Source organism: Jaculus jaculus, chromosome 4, assembly GCF_020740685.1.
Source record: "Jaculus jaculus isolate mJacJac1 chromosome 4, mJacJac1.mat.Y.cur, whole genome shotgun sequence".
Lineage (NCBI taxonomy): Eukaryota > Metazoa > Chordata > Mammalia > Rodentia > Dipodidae > Jaculus > Jaculus jaculus.
The window spans coordinates 25,817,587-25,832,634 of record NC_059105.1 but is presented as its reverse complement, the minus strand read 5'-3'; the positions used below and the strand labels follow the sequence as shown (position 1 = coordinate 25,832,634).

Here is a 15,048-nt window from a genome sequence, read left to right as displayed (position 1 = left end):
ATTTTTTAAAGTGCAATTGGAAGCTTCCATAGCACAAAAATATTTACAATAATATTTATGTTAATATTGCTTTATATAACTATAACAGCTATTTTAAAAAGAATAACACAAAAATGCTAGGATATTATTTTGAAATTTTGTAATTGTTCTAGACAATTTGACAATTGTGATAAAAAATGAAAATTAGTGATAATTATATCCTTAGCATAAAACTACTGGCTTAATAGAAGAGATACCAAAATCAGCAGCTTTCCCATAAGTCAGAAAGAACAGAATATGTTCATTAACAAAGCAGACAATTTAGTAAACGTTGGAGAATCAAACACATCAAATCACCTCAGTAATTAATTATGTGCATCTGCATACACATGCATGGTGACCTCTACAATTCCTTACAAGCGCTACTCTACACAGAAACCTAGCTCCATGGCCACGGTGCTAGGGAGCCACGCATCACGCTGGTCTACAGTCATCCACTGCTCTGTGAGTGCAAGCAGCCAGCCAGAAGTGGACACGTGGAAAGAGGAGTGATGGAGAGAAATGAGAGAACCTAGTTAGAAAGGAAGACCCTTGGAAGACTCCAATCTTGAGGTACGAAAAAGACAGCCTAAGTGGTCTAGAGCTACAGAAGCCCTTTGTGAACTCAGAATAAGCAAAAGGACACTACTAATTGCTCAAAGTGCCACAACCTTAAGAAAGTTAGAGTGGGGCTGGAGAGATGACTTAGCAGTTAAGTGCTTGCCTGTGAAGCCTAGGGACCCTGGTTCGAGGCTCGGTTCCCCAGGACCCATGTTAGCCAAATGCACAAGGGAGCACATGCATCTGGAGTTCACTTTCAGTGGCTGGAGGCCCTGACATACCCATTCTCTCTCTCTCTCCCTCCCTCCTTCCCTCCTTCTCTCTTGCTCTCAAATAAATAAATACAAATAAAACAAAAAAAATTTTTAAATAGTAATAATAATGAATAAAAATAAATAAATGAAAGAAAGGCAGAGTGGCTTTTGCCTTTTTTGAATTTTAACCATCTTCCAGATGTGGAAAGAATCTAGACATGATTACTGGGAGAATTAATTTAGACTAAATAAGGTGTAATCCAGCTGTGTGTGGTGGCACATGCCAGTAATACCAGCACTTGGGAGTGCAGACAGGAGAACCAGTTGTTTTTTCAGGCCAATTTGGGCTACATAAGAAAACAACAAACAGAAGGGGCTGGAAAGATGGCTCAGTGACCAAGAGTACTTCCTGCTCTAGCGTGAGGGCCTGATAGGTCTGAGACAGCCTGAGTTCAAACCCAGGTAACCAGCTGGGCATGACCTATGTGGCAGTTTGATTCCACCATCCCCCATAAACTTAGGTGTTCTGAATGCCAGGTTCCCAGCTGATAGAGATTTAAGAATTAACACCTCTTGGAGGCAGTGTATGGTTGGGAGTGGATTTATGGATATTATAGACATTGTCTGCTTGCCAATGTTTGGCACCTTCTCCTGTTGCTAATGTCTACCTTATGATGGCTGGGAAGTGATGTCCACCCTCTGCTCATGCCATTGTGGAGCTCCCCCTTAAGTCTGTAAGCTAAAATACACCTTTTTTCCCCCCACAAGCTGCTCCTGGTCAGGTGATTTTTACCAACAATGCCAACTTGACTACAAGAGTAAAGTGGTACCAAGAGACACCTGACTGTGCAGCTTTGGCCTTTTGGAGCTGAATTTCTATAGGAATGTGGAAGGATTTGAAACCTTGGCTTAAGAAATGCCTTGCAGTGCTGTAAGTACAGCTTGATGGATTATTCTAGTCAGAGTTGAAAGAGCTGAATGCAGTAAGAACTATGGATTGTGAGGTTTGGCTTGTGAGGGTAAAAAAGAGCTTTGCCTGGACTGGGATAAAAGCAGTTTGTGTGAGAGGCTTGCTGTTGTGCCCACGTCCTGAGACTTCGTATAGGGTTGCTTTGTGTAGAAATGGACTGGTATGAGCAGAGGGATATGGCACAGAAATAAAATTTGGGGGCTGAACCTTTTACCTGTTCAGCTGCAACTATTTTAAAAGATTATGATCTTCGAGATTGGGTCAGCTAACCTGCATTGGGGCAATAGGAAGAATGCAGACTTTTTGAAGTAGCCTGAATGCAGATGCAATGTCCTGTTCTTCCAAGTCTTTTTTATTCCCCCTAGATTAACAAATTGGCACCCTATGTGGTGCTGTGGAGTATAAGAAATGCAGGAAAGAGAGGAGATCATAGAATTTGCAACATGGTCTTGTGTTTTGGAAAAGGCCATGGGCAGTGTGAAGCAGGTTTGCTGGATGCCTGCAAGGAGACCCAAAGGAGCCGTGAGGCTGGATCATGGGTTGCAGTGGAGATCCAGTGGAGATGCTGGGACCATGAGATGGCTGATAAGGAGAGCTAACAGCCCCAGATGAAGTTTTTCAGGACTGTGAGTAGCCTAGCTAGAGAGGGGCAGAATTGGAACTCAAGAATTATTGCTAGTTAAAATTATGGGACTTGGAGATTTGTCACTGGCTAGAATTGTTGGACTTGGAGCTAGAGTTTGATGTTTTCCCTGTTTAAATCTTGTATTGGTTGAATATTTCTTTGCTATGCCCAATGCCATCTTTTGCAGTGTGTTTATTCTGTGCCATTATGGGTTTGGAGGAGAATTTTTGGTAATATAGTGCAGTTAAAAGAGGACCAAATGTATCTCTAATCATTCAAACATTTCCTGATTCTCTCTACATATAAACATGGATACAGATTATGTTAAGCAGAGCCTGGGAAAGCTGACATAATCCCTAGTGCATAAAGCACAAAACCTAATGAGAAGAAATCATAGGACCAGGTTTTTGAAGTGGACACGCAGCATGTGCAAACATGAGGAATCACGTCTATGATGAAGTCATAGAATGAGAAATTAGCTTTCTTTATGATAAATGAGTCTTCCAGACAATGTGAATCCATGTACAAAGGTCTTTCAGGAGGGCATGGTGGCGTAAGCCTTTAATCCCAGCACTCAAGAGATCTAGATAGGAGGATCACTGTAAACTTGAGGCCAGCCTGACAGTACATAGTTAATTCCAGTTCAGCCTTGGCTACTATAAGATCCTACCTCAAAAACAAAACAGAACCAAATAAACAAAAAAGGCCTTTCTTTCATTTTAAGGAAATAAAAATTTAAAACGCTAGTACAAAAGCATGTTTACAGAAAAGGGAACAGAGAAACTATGCAAAGATTAATGGGGCTGGAGAGCCCACACTGCAGACCACATAGGATTTAACAGCCCCATTTCAAGAGTAGAAGCTTGTTTCAAAATCATTATGAGGAAGCTACTGAAGAGTTTTAAGCAAACATGATTTGGTTAGACTTTTGCTTTTTAATATGAGAGAGAGAAAGCATGTGACTATGGATACACCAGGGACTCTTACAAACTCCAGACACACGTACCACTTTGTGCACCTGGCTTTATGTGGGTACTGGGGAATCGAACTCAGACTGGCAGGCTTTGCAAAAAGAGCCTTTGCTAAGCCATCACTCCAGCCCAGATATTTTTATTTTTTTAACATGGCTACTAAATTGAATTCTATTATTAGTCCCAATAATGGCTTCACAAATTTATATTTTTGAGAGCAGTCAGGCTGCAGTATGGAGAATTAAAGAAAAATAATCTGAAAAGATGGAGACCAACAGGAAGCTAGTGAAATTGAGGATGAAATTTCCACCTTCGTCTGCCCTATTAGCCTCTGTTGCATATCAATATCAACCTCTCCTGTCACGTAAACCCTCCTTCCCAACTGCCCTAAATGTGTTAACCACCTGTTCAACACAGGAGTCCCTGGACAGGAGACTACCTAAGTTAATTAAAATAAAGTACAGATTAAGATTCGGTTTCTCAGTAGTGACAGCCAATGTGCAAGGGTTCAGTAGCTACAAATGGTTCCTGGTGCTGAGTGTTTAGCACTGACATTAGCAACTCCCTCTCTGCAGAAAGGTCAGCCGGGCAATGCTGGGATAACCCTAAGTGTGTCCTTTGCCAGGCCAGCCCGAGACCTCACTGCGGATGGAGCTGTGAAGACACTTCCTGTGCCATGCTCATGAAGTGCCTGCAGTGTGAGTCTCGGTGTACAAACCACAAGACAGCCCCTGTGCTTTGGCCCATTAATCCTCACTCTGTGTGGAAGAAAGAGGAAAGCAGCCCTGACAGTACCGTGTTTTATAGGTGAGGACAGCACAACACAGAGAGATTAACCTGCCCGAGGCCAGAAAGTCAATAAAAGAGTCACAAGTAAAAGCTGGATTCCCGAACACCTGACCAACACTCCATTCATTAAAGCAGTCACGGCTGATTTACAAACCTTGGGATGGAAACTACTCAGTGTCACCTGACCCAGGCAACTGCTGGCTTTATCAAAGAGCTTACTATATCCACAAGAGGGTCATATCTGTTAGGTCCACATATAGTTATAGATATTTCTGTTAGTTCCATTTACAAAAATATACAAAGGTAAGAAGATAGATGATAGAGAGAGAGAGAACAAAAAAAAAAAAAAAAAAAGCTGGACATGGTGGTGCAAGCCTTTAAACGCAGCACTCATGAGGCAGAGGTAGGACTATGGCTATGAGTTCAAGCGAGGCCAGCCTGGGCTAAAGAGAGACCCTACACTGAAGAAAAGGGCAAATAATATATACATATCCACACATACACATACACACACACACACACACACACACACACACACACACACACACACACGCCAAGTTTCTTCCTACTATCTTAAAATTTGCAGTGGGAAATATTGTAGAGTAGATGAGCAGATACATTTTTCTGAAACTAAAAACCACAATAGGACACTCTTGCATTATTAGTAGCTTGTTTTTCAATTGTGTTAAATGGTTACCTATAAAAATTACATCTTAGAAGCTCTATGTTCTAGGATTTTTATACACTTTTGGAGCAAGGAAAGCCTGTTGGATTTTTTTTGAAATCTGCAGAAGCAACAGAGTACAGAGAGGCAATTCCTGCTTTACATTTACACCACCTAATTAATTGCAAAGAGTAAAATAATATATAGGGAGACACAAGCCAAGTCAGAGATTAAAGATATAAAACCTACATACGGCACTTGCTTGGGCTGCTCCTGACAATAGCAATTTTAAAATGCAACAGCCAGCATTCGCTAATGTGCCTCTGCGCCCTGACACTGCAAAACAATCTATGTGGCGCCTCATTTGAATAATGTGAAAAATCTAGGAAATAATTCAACTGCACTTGCCCAGTATCTGAATTCTTATACACTTCAGCTGTCAGCATACTAGTTATGGAGAAAAGGCAAAATAGAATGAATATTTAGAACAACTTTAAAGTATTAGGTATTAGGTAGCATAAAATAATTAAATATATTTGGTTTTTCAAGGTAGGGTCTCACTCTAGCTCAGGCTGACCTGGAATTCAGTATGTACTTTCAGGGTGGACTCAAACTCAAAGCAATCCTCCTACTTCTGCCTCCAAGTGCTGGGATTAAAGGCATGTGCCACCATGCCCAGTTGTTATAAATATGACTTTTTATTAGTAAATAAGAATCAATCAACAGAACATAAACACTAAGTAAATTTGACCATAGAACTAAAATTTCCAAAATGGCTTTGAAATTTGTCTGAGCTACCATACAAATCTCCAAATATGTAAGTTTCAAGAAAAGAGCACAGATGCAGATTTGTAATATGTACTGCAATGGTCATACCTAACTTAAGCTGTGGAACAGCAGTGAGAGAAACTATAATTTGGGTAGTTAAAAGTCTTTGCTTCAGTATACACCTTGACTGAGTAATACAAGTGAATTCAAAGACCTTCAGTGAATTACTTACACAGCGTTCCTGGAGGCGCCGTAGGAAAGCAGGAGCTTGACTATGTCCACGTGCCCATTCTTGGCGGCATCGTGAAGAGGTGAGTCATTCTGGTAGCCAGGGGTGTTCACCAAAGCCTTATGCTGGAGTAGCAACTCCACTACCTCGAGGTGCCCATGACTGCAGGCTTCATGCTGATTAAAAGGGGAAGAGGGAAGTAGGATGAAGAAGAGTGAAAGACAAGCACTAGGCTTTAGAGAAATGAATGGGACCCTCAGCCAGCAAATGTGCTTTCCTACATACTAACAGACAAGGTAAGAGTCACTAACACTACCTGTGAGGTCACACACACGGTGATCAAGGTCTATGTATTTCATGGGCAAAGATCAGCCTTGGGTCATGTTTCTTTTAAAAAAATTAATATAACTTTAAATCAAAGCTACCTCCTAAATTGTCTTACAGTAATTTTGAAACATTTCAAAAATGGTGTCATTTACCAGCAGATCACATATGCAACCTGAAGCTCTCCAAGCAGTGCCCAGGTCACACAGTCCAACAAAGAGGACATCCTGGGAGTACTTGCAGTTCTCTGTGGAAGCTTGAAACTACTGGATGGCTAATGTCAGTGACTATAGTAGTAACATGGAATGGATTCTCAAAGGAACTTACTGAATGAATGACGACCCTAGTAACAATGGGACATTAAAAGATGGCTGTGTGCAAGTATTTCCTTATGTCCAAGACCTGGCCACCAGGACGCCTATGCTGTACTCTGATGCTGTGCTGCTCTGGGCGTCTATATTAACTCATAGTTTGGTGATACTGCATTCCATATCTATAGGTCTGGGCTGGAGAGATGGCTTAACAGTTAAGTTACATGCCTGTGGCCCAAGGTCCCAAGCTCAATTCACCAGGATCTGGGTAAGCCAGATGCATAAGGGGGCACATGTGTGTGGAGCTCATTTGCAGTGGCTAGAGACCCTGGCATGTCCGCCCATTCTCCCGCTTTCTCAAATAAATAAATAAATCGCAAAAAAGTGGAGAGGGTAATTTTTTTTTTTTAACTATAGGTCTATTTCTTGGAGAAAGAAAATCAAATGAGGCATCAAATCCTCTAAATCACTTAGCAACCTTTACTATAATTTGCCTTAATGTGGCAGAAGGGGAAATGGGAGGGAAGGAGGGAGGAAGGAAGGAGTTAACTTTCCTTTGTAATGCTTAAAATTCAGTCTGAGTCCCCTCAGAGTTAAGATTTAGCAAGGTATCATTTTATATAACTTTAGGGTATTTTTCCACCTGACTTAATGAGTATCCTAATTTTTAAAAATATATTTTATTTATTTGAGAGAGAGTAAAAGGTGGGGTGGGGGATAGGCGTGCCAGGGCCTCCAGCCTTTGCAAACAAACTCCAGATGCATGTACCCCCCTACTGCATCTGGCTTACGTGGGTCCTAGACAGTCAAACTGGGATCCTTTGGCTTAGCAGGTAAACGCCTTAACCACTAAGCCATCTCTCCAGCCTGAGTCTCCTAATTTTTGTGCAAAACTTCTAGTTTATAATAAAAAGGTAGCCACCTCCCTTGTGGACACTGTGTGGTTGCACTCAAACTGCTTGCTTATGGTCTATTAGCCCATGGAGTGACTGTCTCCAGTATGTTTGCTATTCTTTCTCTAAATCACTCTTCGTAATGTACTGACAGTAATAACAAGCAAAGACTTAAAAATGTTTGAGGTAATCAAAGCTTTCCACTAATAATGCCTCTGGACAAGGTGTACATTAGGCAAGACCACAGCACCCCATTGAGATCACATTCCCGCACGGTCCTCCAACTTCTCACTGTTCCATGGAACCAAAACTGGGTTCAGTGGCTTGTAATGCTGCAGAATGGAGCCTCATGTCCACTCCTGTCCTATCTCTAAAGGTAGTCAAAATGCAGCCAATTACTTTCCCGTCACAGCTGAAAAGCTAGATGAAAAATAACTATTTCTTCATACTTGGAGAAGACATAAATTCTTCAGACTGGAAAGTGAGCATGTAGGAGGCAGAGGATGACATATGGACAGCCTGCAACCATAAACCATAAACCCTAAACATAAAAAGAACGTGACAGCAAACAGATCCACAACATGGCAAAATTCACAAGCAAGTACCAGCGGTGTCCATCCAGCGTGGTCTTTAACATTTGGGTTGTTTCCATTTTTCAATAAGTATTCAACAGAAGGTATATCGCCCTGGCAAAAATAAATAAATAAATAAATATTAGCATGTGTAATGTATGAGATACAGACACTGAAGTCTTGTTTTAAAGATTCTGACTTCTCCAAATCTTTTCCTGTGGGCTAAGAAATATTTGTGTATGAAGTCTCAAGATGCCAAGTCATTGTACTTTAGTATCGACTACAAAACGTTTATTAGCAACATGGTATAAAATTCATTTCAAGAAATAAAATGAACACCCCCTAGCCAAATATAATAGAACTCAAACCATCATTTCGTTTGTGAGAGGGAAAAAAAAAACCTCTTTTTGAACAGTACGTGGAAATGATTTGAGTATTGGTTAAGACAAATGAAACCATTTATAGCCAATGAAGCTGCTCAGTGAGACCAATGTTAAAAGTGCCAAATCTTGCTTGAGTGATGGTTACTCCATGCATCCAAGGTCACTAATCTGGTTCATATTTGCTCCAAAGGTCCTTTCATGGCGAAGCTATTGCTGTTTAAAATGGCAGCTTGGGGCTGGAGAGATGGCTTAGTGGTTAAGTGCTTGCCTGTGAAGCCTAAGGACCCTGGTTCGAGGCTCGATTCCCCAGGACCCATGTTAGCCAGATGCACAAGGGGGCACATGAGCCTGCAGTGGCTGGAGGCCCTGGTGTGCCCATTCTCTCCCTCTCCCTCCCTCCCTCCCCCCCTCCCGCCCTCCCTCTCTCTCTCTCTCTCTCTCTCTCTCTCTCTCTCTCTCTCTCCTCCCTACTCTCTCTCTCTGCCTTTCTCATTCTGTCTGTCGCTCTCTAATAAATAAAAATAAAGAAAAAAAGATTTTAAAAGGGCAGCTTGAAAAGAGACATGTTCACATCAACCTGCAAAATCAGCATTTGATTTCTTCCTACCCACTGCTTTGAAGCTAAAATCACAACTCATTAACAATTAACTGAACTATAGGAAATGCAGCTTCCATCAAATCCATGATATTGCTTACAAATCTTTTTCCCCAGTGGAATGATTTTCACTCTCTTGTCCATACTCCAACACCCTAGAGATCCACACTGTAAGCTTTTAACAGTGCTCACTGATAGAGTGAAGGCAGAAGGAAGAGTGTCAAGATGAATCATGTCACTTTATTTTACTATCAAAGCCTAGTAAAAGAGATGTAAGGAGAGTGAGTTAAAAAGAGGTATGAGACCAGTAAATCAAACTACCAGTAGCCAATATGAATCCTAGCTTCAAATTAAAGATACTCTCACCATTAATTGACATTAAAATTAAAGTATACTTTCAATTTTGAGCTTTTTGAGTCTTGTACATCCTTCTCATGCTAGATGCTGTCATAAATAAGCTGTTGTTTGAAGGAAGATGGGAAGCAGTTTGGGCAATAAGATTCCTTTGTCACCAGCCTCAGAGCAAAAGTGAACTCTGGCAAAGGAGTTCTTCTCTTACTCTTCTATTTTCCTTATATATAATACATACATAAAACATATAATGAATCACCTGGGGGCTGTGCTCATGCTAAGCATACTCTCCACCACTTAGTTACACCCCCAATCTTTTTCTTCCTGTCCCTTTTCAATCTCCAAACTATCTAAGTGTGTTTTCTCTTTATTGAATCCTTAATCGATGTGGAAAGATCTAACATCTACCTTCCATCTCTGACTGTGTATCTCATTAAGTCTGGGTCAACTCTTAAAACCTTAGCAAAAAAAAAAAAAAACTAGTTAGAAAACATACAACTCCCTTTAAAAATCAAGATGAGGCTTTCAGAAAAGGAGTAGCATTTTTGCGGTTGGATAAAGGTAAAATTCTCTTAAAATTACTCTCTCAGCCACGGCCAGCGTGAGTAAGTCAGTTCTTTCAGGTTGACAAAGGAGACGGGAGGGGCTACCTACCTTCATAAAGAAAAGCAAAAAGGCTGAGTAAGAAAGATTACGCAAAAATTATAAAGGATTGTACTTCTAGCTTTGGGAAATGCTGTGTGTTTGTGCAGGGGCACCTGTGTGTGCAAACACACATGAGCAAATGCGTGCGTGTGTGTGGCAGCCAGAACAACTCTGGGTTGTCTTTGCGCAGGGACGCCCTTCACTGTGAGACATGGTCTCTCACCAAGCAAGCTTAACCTGGCACTTCCAGGGCAACTGCTACTCTATATTCAAATTAGTTAGAAATGAATTCAAGAACATGAACCAAGATAGAATTTGGAGTTTAACAATCCCCTAAATCTTACTTAGATGAACTGCCGGAACAGGACATATTCCCTACTTTCAACATGAGAGTATCCACTAAAGTATACACACACGCTCAACATCTTCAAACTCCCATTATTGGGCTGGAGAGATGGCTTAGCAGTTAAGGTATTTGCCTGCGAAGCCTAAGGACTCAGGTTCAATCCCCAGGACCCACATAAGCCAGATATACGTGGTGGCACATGTGTCTGGAGTTTGTTTACGGAGGCTGAATGCCCTGGTGTGTCCATTCTCCCCCACCCCCCGCCTGGCTCTCTCTCAAATAAATAAAATAAAATAAATAAAAATAAAATATTATAAAGCTCCCATTATTTTAATTCTTCATAGTAATAACAAAAATATATTAACTTAAGAAGCCCATACAAACAGAAACACCAATGCAAAACAGAGATTACAGGGTTCCGGTCCAGGAAGAACGAGTGGCAGCTTTAGCAGTGACGCCTTCCCTATGTCGCGTCCTGACACTACACAGCCTTCTCTGAATACGCCACCCCGAAACACAGCTCGTCAGCACACTGCTGCTGCTTCCTCCTCCCTGTCACTTAAAACTTTGTCAAACTTCCATCTTACTGGTTTATGTAAATTTAATGTCACGCACATAAATAAAATTATGATAATCAGATAGGGTCCACAGTAACTGGATAAGCCTGAACCTATATGAAGCTTCCAAGAAATAAATTAACTTCTGCTGCTCGTTGCTTTAAATTACTTTCTTCTCTAAAGGAATATCTTCTTAGTAGAAGCACTCACTCCTACTCCTTACAACTTAAAAGAATAACTGAGGTTTCCTTTAAACTACTGCCCCTTGCAGTAAAAAAGAAATCATCTAACGAAAGTACTAACGAAGGTTTATAGGAAATGCTAAATGGATTTGGTATTTCTAAGCAATATTTTAAAGGCTGAAGATAAAGGTAAACACACTGCCCACACGTGCACGTTCTGGTAATAAGCTAATTCTCCACAAGGACACACGCACAAAGCTCTGCTTACTTATTATTATTATTATTATTACTTATTATTTCATTGCTATTAGATTGGCTCTTCATGATTAGCATTAATTAAAAAAACTTCCTAAAAACAACATAGACATTACAATAAAGTATGCTAAAACTTATTTACCCATTATTGTAAAGCTTTCCCATACAAATCAACTGATCAGGGTAGATTAAACTTCTCCCATTTAGCAATTAGATGTTTAAAAAAAATTATCCATGTGGACAAAAGCTTCTAAATATGTTAAGCACTTCTTGGGCTTCTTAGAATTACTTATAAAAATAACTTCATAAATAATTCTGACAACCCAGACAGCATTACTATGAGCTACTGCATTGCAAGGGTAGAGGTGAGTGGGCAACTAAGAACTAGGTGTTGACACCATATGATGTCCGAAATTAAAACGCTGGGACTGGAGAGATCAGTGGTTAAGGCTCTTGCCTGTAAAGCCTAAGGATCCAGGTGTGATTACCAAGTACCCACGTAAAGCCATATGCACAAGATGGCGCAAGCGTCTGGAGTTTGTTTACAGTGACCAGAGGTCCTGGCATGCCCATTCCCTCTTTCTTTCTCTCTCATACATAAATACATAAAGGTTTTTTTGAAAAAGAGAAATGAAAACTCTGAGCATATCTCAGATGCCAGTTTGCTTTTATTCCCATTACTTCCTCATGAAGCTCTGGACACAGAGCGTGACTGAACATACAGTATTCAAACACAATGAGTTACAAGGACAAACTCCGAAGCAGTCTCCTCAGGGATTTTCTATCCATCTAGATCTCAAAAAAACCTTGCCTCATACTCAACAGACCATGCTTTGGAGTTGTCATCAAAGCATCTGCTAATTCTATAATGTCTGCATCACATCATGGCCAGCCAGCTTCAAGCCACTGTACTTCACAGAATGCTTACTACTGTGGCATGAGTTACAAGTAACCATTTCTGTGGTAACTCTGCCTTATGGTGAGCAAATAAACACTGACAAAAACAAGTTGATTTATTCTGCTCATGGGGCTTCATTCCATCAGGGAGGCTGAGCAGAGCAAGTCTTATCACTATGGCTAAGCAGAGAGAAGCAGGAGTAACAGGAAGCACATGGAACCAGATCAAAGTTTCTGAAGACACACTCCCAGGTACAGACTTCCTACCAGTGGGTTAGGCCATTCTTCAGGTCACAGCCCTCACCTTCTAATCATCTCAGACACATCCAGGGTGTGCTTTACTCATGCCTCAGTGTCTCTTACTCCAATCCATTTCTTTATCTGGTTTGGTTTTGTTTTGGTTGTTTTGGTTGTGATTTTAGAAAAGATGCCTCTGCAGATAGCCCAGGCTGGTCATGAACTCAATACATAGCCCAGGATGACCTTAAATGTATAGAAATCCTCCTGCAGGGGCCTCTGAAGTGCTGAGATTACAGACACATACCACCAAGCCTAGCTCCAATCAAGTTAACAAATCAAGATAAAACACCACAACCGCCTTGTCAAGAATTTGTTCTAGAGAACTTGCTGTTTGTCCCAGTACCCACAATTCTCAAGCAATGGTGACAAAAAGAAAATAGAAATTTTTATATTCTTAGTATTTTGGCTTTTATTAAGTGATAAATAAAAAAAATGCATGCTAAGAAGCCAGGCATAATGGCATACGCCATTAATCCTACACTTGGGAGGTAGAAGGATCACTGTGAGATCAAAGCCAGTCTAAGACTACCTAATGGGTTCCAGGTCATCTTGGGCTAGAGTGAGACACTACTACTTTGCAAAAAGTAACAACAAGCCAGGCGTGGTAGCACATGCCTTTAATCCCACCACTTGGGAGGCAGAGAGAGGAGGATCTCCATGAGTTCGAGGCTACCCTGAGTGAACTCCAGATCATCCTGAGCTAGAGTGAGACCCCAACTGGAAAAACAAAACAGACAAACAAAAAGTAACAACAAAAATAATGTTTATCTTATTTTTCACTAACGCCTAGTAATTTCTTATAAAATGTCCTATACCATGATCTTCTTAGCAGCCCCCTAACAACTCTTAACAGATATTCAAATAGAAACATGGAATATAAAGATATTTACATTTCATTGGACCACAGTGGAGTAAAACTAGAAATCAGCAGAAAAAGAAACCTCAGAAACAACAAAAACACTTAGAGACTAAACAATGTACTTCTGAATAAACAGTAGGTCACCAAAGAAATCTCTTAGAGGGACTGGAGATGTGGCTCAGTTGGTAGACTGCTTGTATAGCATGTAAGAACCACAGCACTGTGTAAAACAGGGCATGGTAGCACATGACTGTAACCCCAGCACCTGGGAGGCAGGAGGATTAGAAGTTCAAGGCCATGGGGCTGAAGATATGGCTCAGTGGTTAAAGATGGTAAAGCCTGCCAACCAGAGTTCAATTCCCCAACACTCACATAAAGCCACAAAATGGCTTTATTCATCTGAGATCCTGATGGGCAGATGATGAGGGGCAGAGCCAAAAACATTCAAAGTTCTTGGGCCTCCTAGACTGACACTGCTTTGCAATAACCACAGATCTAATCTCAAAGAAGGTGGAAGAAACCATACATCTCAAGGTTGTCCTCTCTGACGTGCACTATGGCACATGCATGCCCCGCCCCACACAAATTATGTTTAAAAAAATAAAATAATAAAGCTCAAGACATCCTCACTAACAGGTTTGAGGCAAACCTGAGCTACATTAGATCATCTCCTAAAAAAATAAACTGCCAATCATGGTGGGCAACATGCCCAGTGAGAGGCTAATACGGTAGGAGGATCCACGAGTTCCAGGTCAGACTAGGGCTACAGAGTAAGCTCCAGGTCAGCCGGGACTAGAGAGAGCAAGACATTACCTCAGGAAGGTAGGAAAGGATGAGGACAGGGAGGGAGGCTGGCTTGCTTTTGGGTGTTCTAGTCCAGCTTTTCCCTTGCCATATCTCAGCTCACTCTCTTGCTGCTTTCTATCAGCCACTGTGGCAAGAAATAATGCCAGATCTCTGTTCTACCATCCTATCCCTGTGATGTTGAAACTTCCCCTTGAAAGTAAAGGCCAAAATCAACCCTTCCCTCCTATCAGCTGCTTTGGGTGAGGTGTGCTGTCCCAGCAATGTGAAGGTAACTACAATAGACTGCCAGAGTTCAATTCTACAGGACCCAAGTTAACAGCTGGGCACAGTCACAGACATCTGCAACCCCAGTTCAATGTGAAGCAGAGGTCTGAGAATCACAGGAATTCCAAAAACCACCCCTCCACACTCAAGAGACTCCATCTCAGGAGACTCTCGAACACCATGTCAGGAAGGATGTGGGTGAAAAACAGGACACTGACATTGTCCTCTATCTTCCACGTGCCCATAAGCACGCATATCTGTAGACAAGCACTCTACACATTCAAGACATGCAAAAGATACATATGTATTAGAAAGAGGCATGAGGATTGACACTTAAGCCAGAGCTGTAGTGAGATTCTGTAATGTCAGAATCCTAGGGATGGGAGGCAGAGATAGAATTTCCTGGAAGCCCATGTGCCAGCTAGACTGTGAGTGCTGAGCAACAGTGACCCTGCCTCAAATGAGGTGGAAGGTGAGAATGACACTGAAAAGTTCTCTGACTTCCACGGGCATGCTGCAACATATGCGCCACCCCCCCAACACACACACATACTCACACACATACAAAATCAGAGAGACTTCATATAAACAACCTAATGATGCACTCCCAGGCTCAAGGAGAAAACAATAAGACAAACCCAGTAGACTGCAAGAAATA

At 41.3% G+C, this 15,048-nt stretch overlaps 1 protein-coding gene across 4 annotated transcripts in view; it reads right to left on the bottom strand.

Annotated features, from left to right (window-relative positions):
• Bard1 (BRCA1 associated RING domain 1) overlaps window positions 1-15,048 on the bottom strand; it is an 85,171-nt gene that overhangs the window by 40,377 nt on the left and 29,746 nt on the right. For all 4 annotated transcript variants that reach the window (XM_045148054.1, XM_045148056.1, XM_045148057.1 and 1 more), the window contains 2 exons: window positions 7,983-8,063; window positions 5,853-6,025 (listed from right to left, as the gene is read on the bottom strand). In XM_045148054.1, coding sequence (XP_045003989.1) covers window positions 5,853-6,025; window positions 7,983-8,063 — 254 coding nt within the window. The remainder of the gene's footprint in view (window positions 1-5,852; window positions 6,026-7,982; window positions 8,064-15,048) is intronic.